This window comes from Myotis brandtii, unplaced genomic scaffold, assembly GCF_000412655.1.
Source record: "Myotis brandtii unplaced genomic scaffold, ASM41265v1 scaffold207, whole genome shotgun sequence".
Taxonomy (NCBI): domain Eukaryota; kingdom Metazoa; phylum Chordata; class Mammalia; order Chiroptera; family Vespertilionidae; genus Myotis; species Myotis brandtii.
The window spans coordinates 1,006,408-1,015,179 of NW_005357736.1; the positions used below are offsets into that span (position 1 = coordinate 1,006,408).

General features: G+C 63.7%; 1 protein-coding gene across 1 annotated transcript in view; it reads right to left on the minus strand.

Annotated features, from left to right (window-relative positions):
• Positions 1-7,185: 7,185 nt before the first annotated feature.
• MST1R (macrophage stimulating 1 receptor) overlaps positions 7,186-8,772 on the minus strand; it is a gene marked incomplete at its 5' end in the record, with an annotated part of 11,146 nt that continues 9,559 nt past the window's right edge. The window contains 1 exon segment of the mRNA XM_014539001.1: positions 7,186-7,730. Coding sequence (XP_014394487.1) covers positions 7,478-7,730 — 253 coding nt within the window.

Here is an 8,772-nt window from a genome sequence, read left to right on the forward strand (position 1 = left end):
CGGGGGGGTCAGGGGCATGGGGCACTCACTGCTGGCGCTGCACCAGAGACCTCCTGGCGGGGCAGCCACCTCGGGCCCTGGAGGGGCTCTGTGCTGCTCTGAGGGTTGGTCTGAAATAAATACCGCGTGGGGGTCGGGTGGGGGTGGGAGGCAGGCAGATGGGAGAGGGTTACAGAAAGGAATCAGAGCCCAGCTGGAGTCCTGGCAGGAAGGTCTGAGCTTGCAGCTTCAGTGGGTTGAGGAGCTGGGGCGCTCCCCTCCCTGGGAGCCGTCCCCACCCAGGAGCCAGCAGAGGTGGGGGCAGCCAGTGCTGCCAGAAGCACAGGGGGCTTCATGCCCGCGGAGAAGCGACCTCCAGCCATGCCCACAAGGGGATGCCAGGAGCCCAGGCCCAGGGTGGGAGGGGGCGGGGGGCGCCAAGGCAGGAGCCCATGTGGGCAGGGTGACCGGGGCTGCTCAAAGGATGCCTCTCCCTCTTTGAAGGGGGGGTCCCCAGCTCAGAGGAACGTGTCAGCAGGACAGGCCTGGCTGAAGCGGGCACTGCCATGGAGGCCAGGGCTGGGCTGCCTCCTTGGCTGACTCCGTGGTCCAGGCGGCAGGGTGCTGGCATCAGAGCGGATGGAACTCCGTGACCGTGGCCACTGCTGCGTGGAGTCCCCGCCTTCCCCGGTGCATTCTGCGTCCCCGGTGCCCATGCCGAGGCTGACCGCAGTGTGCAGGCGACCTAACCAACGTGAAAGCCAGCGGAGAGGAGAGGGCAGGACGCCCTGGCACTGGAGCCTCTCGTGCCCCCTCTGCCTGCCCATGCTGAGCCCCGGACTCAGCAGCTCCCCCACCCGAGCTCCAGCCTGGTCCCCAGCTCCTCGCCAGCATCAGTGAGACTGGGGAGGCCCAACACGGAGCCTCTTGCCATCTTCCCAGCAGCGAGCAGCCTGCCAGGGCCATGGTCCCTCTGCTGGCTTTCCAAGATGAGGGCTGTGGATGGGGGAGGCTGGGGCACGGGGAGCCATGGAGGGACAGGGCTGCTCCTGGGGTCCTCACCCGACCAAGCGAGGGGAGACCGTGCCCTCGCTGCCTCCCTCTCCAGGGCAGCCCGGCAGTCCCTGTTGGGCCTGAGCTGAGCATCCTGGGACCAGGGACAGAGGGTGCTGAGGGCATGGACTGAAGGACCGGAGAGCAAGATGCAGGGCCATGGGAGGCGCAGGAGCAGAGCCGCCCTTCCTTGCAGAGGGAGGGGGGTGAGAGGGAGGGGTGAGAGAGAGCGGGGTGAGAGGGAGGGGTGAGAGAGACCGGTCCTCTGGGATAAACTGACAGGGCCGGGGCTTCAGGAGAAACAGTCATTTCTGAGTGTCCCGGGGTATCCGTTGGGGTGGCTGGGACCCAGGGGCCACACCTCTGGACTGAGCTGAGCCAGGCAAGCTCTGCCGCTGCTGGGCACCTGCTGCCTAACTTGGGGCTAAGGCAGTGGTCGGCAAACTGCGGCTCGCGCGCCACATGTGGCTCTTTGGCCCCTTGAGTGTGGCTCTTCCACAAAATACCACGTGCAGGCGCGCATGTACAGTGCGACTGAAACTTCGTGGCCCATGCTCAGAAGTCGGGATTTTGTGGAAGAGCCACACTCAAGGGGCCAAAGAGCCGCATGTGGCTCGCAAGCTGCAGTTTGCCGACCACTGGGCTAAGGACTCCCATCAAGAGAGGACCAGTGTGAAGACCGTTGTGGAAAGTGGCTACAGTGTTTGGACAGGTTCAAGCCTCGGACTAATGAGAGGGCACGATCCTCTCATGGCCACGTGCAAGTCCCAGCTTGGAGGGCAGAGCCCTCCCAGCACAGTGATAGCCAACAGCTGTAGTTGTGAGCTTGAACCTGTGGTCCGAACACGTGGCCACACGTGGCCCCACGTGCCTGAGTGATGTGGGCTCAATAGAGTTCAGGTGCATGTAGTGGCGTAGGATTGAAACCCAGGAGAATGTTGTAAACATCTTGACCACGCCCTTACTTTGTCTCATGGCATTACTTTGCCTCGTGGGATCTGCTATAAAATAAAGACACGGCTTGTAGTCCGTGGCGCTGTCTCTCCATCAGAGAGGACGGCGTCCCACCCAGACCCAGCTTTCTTCTCTTGTCGGTCTTTTCTCCATCCTTCACCACCCCCTCTCAGGGTCCGGAACCTGGCTGAGCTGGCGGCACATAAGGTGCCCAACGTGGGGCTGAGTGGGCCATGGCCGTGCCGGCTCGCCACAGACCGTGCTCCCGGCCGCCCTCCTTAGACGTAAAGAACCAGCCCACCCAGGGCCACCGCCCAGCCGTGCCCACAGCTGCCCCGGCTCTCCGGGCACCATGCTCATTGGGTTAAACCCCCACTGGAACAAACCCCGAAAGACCGAGGCTCTGTTGGCCCCCACTATGTGGACGGGGAATGCCGGGGTGCTGCACAGAGTCACCCCCCTTCCTCCAGGCTGGAGTGCCCCTCAGGCCAGTTGGACTCTCACTGGGGCAGAGAGAGGCTGTGGGTGAGGAGAGGCTGTGGGTGAGGAGAGGCCGTGGGTGAGGAGAGGCTGTGGGTGAGGAGAGGCTGTGGGTGAGCAGAGGCTGTGGGTGAGCAGAGGCTGTGGGTGAGCAGAGGCTGTGGGTGAGCAGAGGCTGTGGGTGAGCAGAGGCTGTGGGTGAGCAGAGGCTGTGGGTGAGCAGAGGCTGTGGGTGAGCAGAGGCTGTGGGTGAGCAGAGGCTGTGGGTGAGCAGAGGCTGTGGGTGAGCAGAGGCTGTGGGTGAGCAGAGGCTGTGGGTGAGCAGAGGCTGTGGGTGAGCAGAGGCTGTGGGTGAGCAGAGGCTGTGGGTGAGCAGAGGCTGTGGGTGAGCAGAGGCTGTGGGTGAGCAGAGGCTGTGGGTGAGCAGAGGCTGTGGGTGAGCAGAGGCTGTGGGTGAGCAGAGGCTGTGGGTGAGCAGAGGCTGTGGGTGAGCAGAGGCTGTGGGTGAGCAGAGGCTGTGGGTGAGCAGAGGCTGTGGGTGAGCAGAGGCTGTGGGTGAGCAGAGGCTGTGGGTGAGCAGAGGCTGTGGGTGAGCAGAGGCTGTGGGTGAGCAGAGGCTGTGGGTGAGCAGAGGCTGTGGGTGAGCAGAGGCTGTGGGTGAGCAGAGGCTGTGGGTGAGCAGAGGCTGTGGGTGAGCAGAGGCTGTGGGTGAGCAGAGGCTGTGGGTGAGCAGAGGCTGTGGGTGAGCAGAGGCTGTGGGTGAGCAGAGGCTGTGGGTGAGCAGAGGCTGTGGGTGAGCAGAGGCTGTGGGTGAGCAGAGGCTGTGGGTGAGCAGAGGCTGTGGGTGAGCAGAGGCTGTGGGTGAGCAGAGGCTGTGGGTGAGCAGAGGCTGTGGGTGAGCAGAGGCTGTGGGTGAGCAGAGGCTGTGGGTGAGCAGAGGCTGTGGGTGAGCAGAGGCTGTGGGTGAGCAGAGGCTGTGGGTGAGCAGAGGCTGTGGGTGAGCAGAGGCTGTGGGTGAGCAGAGGCTGTGGGTGAGCAGAGGCTGTGGGTGAGCAGAGGCTGTGGGTGAGCAGAGGCTGTGGGTGAGCAGAGGCTGTGGGTGAGCAGAGGCTGTGGGTGAGCAGAGGCTGTGGGTGAGCAGAGGCTGTGGGTGAGCAGAGGCTGTGGGTGAGCAGAGGCTGTGGGTGAGCAGAGGCTGTGGGTGAGCAGAGGCTGTGGGTGAGCAGAGGCTGTGGGTGAGCAGAGGCTGTGGGTGAGCAGAGGCTGTGGGTGAGCAGAGGCTGTGGGTGAGCAGAGGCTGTGGGTGAGCAGAGGCTGTGGGTGAGCAGAGGCTGTGGGTGAGCAGAGGCTGTGGGTGAGCAGAGGCTGTGGGTGAGCAGAGGCTGTGGGTGAGCAGAGGCTGTGGGTGAGCAGAGGCTGTGGGTGAGCAGAGGCTGTGGGTGAGCAGAGGCTGTGGGTGAGCAGAGGCTGTGGGTGAGCAGAGGCTGTGGGTGAGCAGAGGCTGTGGGTGAGCAGAGGCTGTGGGTGAGCAGAGGCTGTGGGTGAGCAGAGGCTGTGGGTGAGCAGAGGCTGTGGGTGAGCAGAGGCTGTGGGTGAGCAGAGGCTGTGGGTGAGCCCTGCTCTCCCACAGGCGAAGGGACTGAGTTCATGGAGTGGGACCAGGCGTAGCCCTGGGACCTCATGGGCCGCAGGAGGGAGGGACGGTGAAGCCACTGTCCAGAAGGTCCCAGGGCTAGAGATGGGGCTACATCCGGAGCCTCCCAGGGATCAGCCCACGCAGGTGTCTGGTCCCTGGGAAAACTCCCCAGGAGACTGGGGCCCAGGCGCCAGGGGCGTTTCAGACCAGGCCCCGGTTCCCCTCAAAGCAGGTCCGTGGACCCCATGCAGGCGTCCAGGTGCCAGACAGCAGTGACACCAGCGGCCGAGGAGGGTGAGTCATTGCTGCTTCCAGCCTGGCCTCCCTCCGCTCTCCCGGCTCCTGCTTGCCCCAGCCCCACTGGGCAGCGAGGGAGAGAGGTGAGGCGAGGAGCTGGTCGCTCTCCACACTCGTGGGGGGAAGGCTGGACTCCCCCAGCCCTGGAGAGCCCCCCGCTCATGCCACCCCACCCTGGCGGCAGGCTCGGGCCCACCATGGCCACCCCTCATGCCTGAGGCACCGCTCCGGCCCCCCAGCAGGAAGGCAGCCCAGCCTTTGCCAGCCCTGGAAGCCCAGAGTCTCCCAGCCCGGCCGGTGTGGCCCAGTGGTTGAGCATTGACCCATGAACCAAGAGGTCACCGGTGGATTCGGGTCAGGGGCACATGCCCGGGTCGTGGGCTAGACCCCCAGTAGGGGGCGTGCAGGAAGCAGCTGATGGATGTTTCCATCTTCTATTCCTCTCCCTTCCTCTCTCTCTGAAAAACCAATAGAAGCATTTATTTCTAGAGGCCCTCCTGGGCCCCCAGCCCATCGGGGCCTAGAATTGCCCTCCTTTCCTCCCCTCCCTGGCGGCCCCGTCAGGGGTTTGAACCCCGAAGCAGCCCCAGCTCCTGACGCTCAGTGGCCTTGGAGGACAACGGTGTCCCTGTCCAGGAGCCTGGCTCGGGCTGACCGGGGCCCCTCCCTGGAGGGTCCTGGCCCAGGGGCCTCGGCCCAGAAACAGGCCCAGAGCACCACTCAGCTGCACAGGAACCCTGACCCCCTGGGGCGCGCTTCCACCCCCTTCTCAGGGACCCCTCTCCTTGCCAAGCCCCATCCGGAGACCCCATCCCCTCTGAGCTCCTCTCCCATGAACACGAGCCAGGGGCCCGTGAGCCGCAGAGGCTCCGTGGGAAGCAACTTCGCGCCCCCCCCACCGGGCTTGGTGCTCAGGGGGACCCTTAGACCCCCAGGACGAGGTCAGGGTACGAGGACCGCAAGTGAGAGGGACTGAGACAGTCCTTGCCAGCGGGTGTGGGGACCACAGCTGGGGGGAGGGGGGCTCCAGGACATTCCTCACCTCGCTCCCAGCCTCGGGGGCAACACAGCTGTCCCCTCTCACAGAGACCAGGGGTCCCGCACTGAGGGGCAGCAGGGGTGCAATGGTGAACGGCAGAGCCGTTCCCCCCTCCCCCAGCTCATGGGCCCCTGGTCTCGGCACCCCTGCACCTGAGCAGCAATCCCTGTGTCAGCTTTCCCTACCTGCCCTCAGGGCCCCGCTGGGCCCCCCACTGGGGGTGAGCGTAGAGAGCACTGGGCAGCGCCAGTCCCCCGGAGACCCCACTGCTTCCCAGGGAGCTTTCCCTTTCATCCTCACTGAGGATATTTTTCCACTGAGGTTTAGAGAGCGTGGAAGAGAGAGGGAGAGGCAGAGAGAAATATGATGTAGAAGAAACACATCGATGGGTTGCCTCCTGCACGTGCCCCGACCACGGCCCGGGCCAGGGAGGAGCCTGCCACCGAGGTCCGTGCCCTTGACCGGAATCGAACCCGGGACCCTTCGGTCATCAGGCTCTATCCGCTTGCCCCAAACCCAGGGTTCCATGTGAGAAAGGGCAGAGCTGGGACTCGCAGGAGAGGGAACGTACTCCCTTTAGGGTGGATGGGGGCCCCCACACTGGCAGGGCAGAGACAACGGGGTCCTGAGCAAGAGCGGGGACCACCACGATGTAGGTGCTGGGCCATCAGCCGGCACCCGCCCCCCTCAGCACGGAGGCTGCGGAGAGGGCTGCGCGGGGACCTGTTCTCCCTCCGGAGCCGGCCCTCGGGGCCATTGTCGAGTGGCCTTGACGGGTATAAATAGCCGCCGGCAGCAGCACCTCGAAGCCGGTGCCCAAACCGTGTGGCGCTGAGGCCTTGCTGCTGGCTCGTCTCTCAAGGCTGCGAGGACCAGGCTGGCAGCGTGGGAGGAGGGACAAGTGTCCGTGCCCGACAGTGCCTGTGGGAGCGGGGGGGCTGCAGGTGGAGCAGGCAGCCCTGGAGAGGGGCTGAGCCAGGGGCGGGGCCAGCCATCCTGGCTGCTGCAATCCTGGGTGCTCCTCCGCCCTCTGGGGTCCACCCGAGTCCCCAGGGCCCTGCACCCTGGGTCTGAGTCTCGCTACCTTCCTGTTCTCTGGAGGCTGCTCACTGACCCAGCTCCTTCCCAGCCTCGGGGTCTCTCTTCCAGCTCTGCTCTGCGCAGCTTCCACTTGGCAGGGCCTTAGCCAAAACATCACCTCCTGCAGACCTCCCTCACCTCTGCATTCACCGTTATTAAATATATTTTTATTGATTTCAGAGAGAAAGGGAGAGACAGAAACATCAATGATGAGAGAGAATCATTGATCGGCTGCCTCCTGCACGCCCCACACCGGGGATCGAGCCCACAACCCCGGCATGTGCCCTTGACCAGAATCAAAGCTGGGACCCTTCAGTCTGCAGGCCGACGCTCTATCCACTGAGCCACACCAGCCAGGGCTGTATTCACCTGTCCATCTAATGCTGTCTTCCATTCCCCCAAAGCCACCTGGTTTGTTTGTTTTTAAATATATATATTTTTTTATTGATTTTAGAGAGGTGGGGGAGGGAGAAACACCAATGCGAGAGAGAAACATCAATCGGCTGCCTCCTGCACGCCCCCTACTGGGGATTGAGCCCGCAACCCCAGGCATGTGTCCCGACCAGGAATTGAACCAGCAACCTCTTGGTACACGGGATGACGTTCAACCACCTGAGCCACACGGGCCAGGGCCACCTGTCTTTTTCTTTCAGAGCATTTACCAGAATTTATGCTTAAAGTCATTCATTGGCTGCTTCATGGGCCAGCGTCACAGTTGAGTCCCCTGCGCCCAGAGGCCAGGCACGCAGCAGGCGCTCTGTAAGTGCTCAAGGATCACCCGCAATGGCTCCCTCTGTGGCGTGAGGGGCCCGTGTGCCTTGTCCCTCTGCTAGAGCCTGAAGGTTAAGGGTCAGGAACAGAGCAGTGGGCAGCTGGGGCCTCCCCTTGGCGCGGCCTGGGGTTAACTCCCTGGTGGGGTGATGCAGGTCCAGGCCCTCGGGGCCTGCCTGGGGCCGAGGTCACGTGGGCCTCGGTGGCTCTGAGAGGGGCCGAGGCCGGCTGGTGCTCCTGTGCACACGTGGGGACAGTGGCAGTTCCGGGGACATGGGCTCGTTGGAGGCGGCAAGGCCCAGGTTTACGTAGGCCACGGTCAGCTGCACGTAGTGGTCCCCGTGCAGGGCCGCGGCCACCTGCTCCACTTCTCCCACCAGCGTCCCAAAGGTGGGGCGCGCCGCGGGGTCCGCTGCCCAGCAGCGCTGCATCACTGTGTACCTGCGGGGTGGGGAGTGTCAGGGCAGGGCATGTCTCCACCCACAGACTCTGGGCTGCCCACTGTTCCCCCCTGGCAGGCACGTGGGCATGAGGATGGTGACAGGGCCTCATGCTTGGCTCAGCCCAGCAAGGACAGCCCTTCTCATCTTGTGATGGCTGCTCCCGTCCTGCCTTCCCACCCTTAGAGGTCGAAATGCCTTAGAGGTTAAGAGCTTGGGCTCCTGTGCCCTGGGCTGTGTGATTTGGGTCAAGTTCCTTAACCTCTCTGTGCCTCTGGATCCTCCTCTGATCCCAAAGCTGTCGGGGGCGTAAGGAGACAGGATGCCCATGAGGGGCCCAGCTCACAGGCTGCAGGGCATCGTCACACAGCCTCCAGGGAGGAAGCCCAGACACAAGGACGTGTGGGGCAGTACCAGCAGTTCCTCTGGTTGCCAGAGAAACTGCCCCTTTATCTTGGGAATGTCATCCCTGCCTTAAACTATGCTTTAAGTGCCCTACACGCAATAACCTCACATAATTCTGACTCCCTAAGGGCGGGTCTATTATCATCCCAATTTACAGATGAGAAAACTGAGGCCCAGAGAGGAGGAGCGACTTGCTCTGGGATGGCGTTGCGCTGCCCAGATCCCCCTTCATTCTCCCACGGCTGCCGACTGCTCAAGGCTGAGGTCCTAGTCAGGACGCCTCCCCCGAGGTCGAGGTCACACCCTCTCCAGGGACAGCTGTGACCGGTGACTGACTAACATCTGGTACCAAGACCTGGCACCTTGATCTTAATTTTGCAAAACTCCGCAGGGCCATCAGCTCCAGCAGTCCCCCGATGGGCTGCGGCCCCTGTGGGTCTGCATCGATGCCCATTTCTCTGCCTGCCCAGGCCTGCTCCCCTCGCCCCCACCTCCCAATAAGCCCCCTGCACATGAAACTCCATCTCAGGGTCTGCTTCAGGGCCTCGCTCCGACCAGAGGCAGCAGTGAGGTGGGTAATCACAGGAGCCCCAGGCGGGCGGGCGTGCAAGGGCCACTCCTCCGCGCGGCCGGGACAG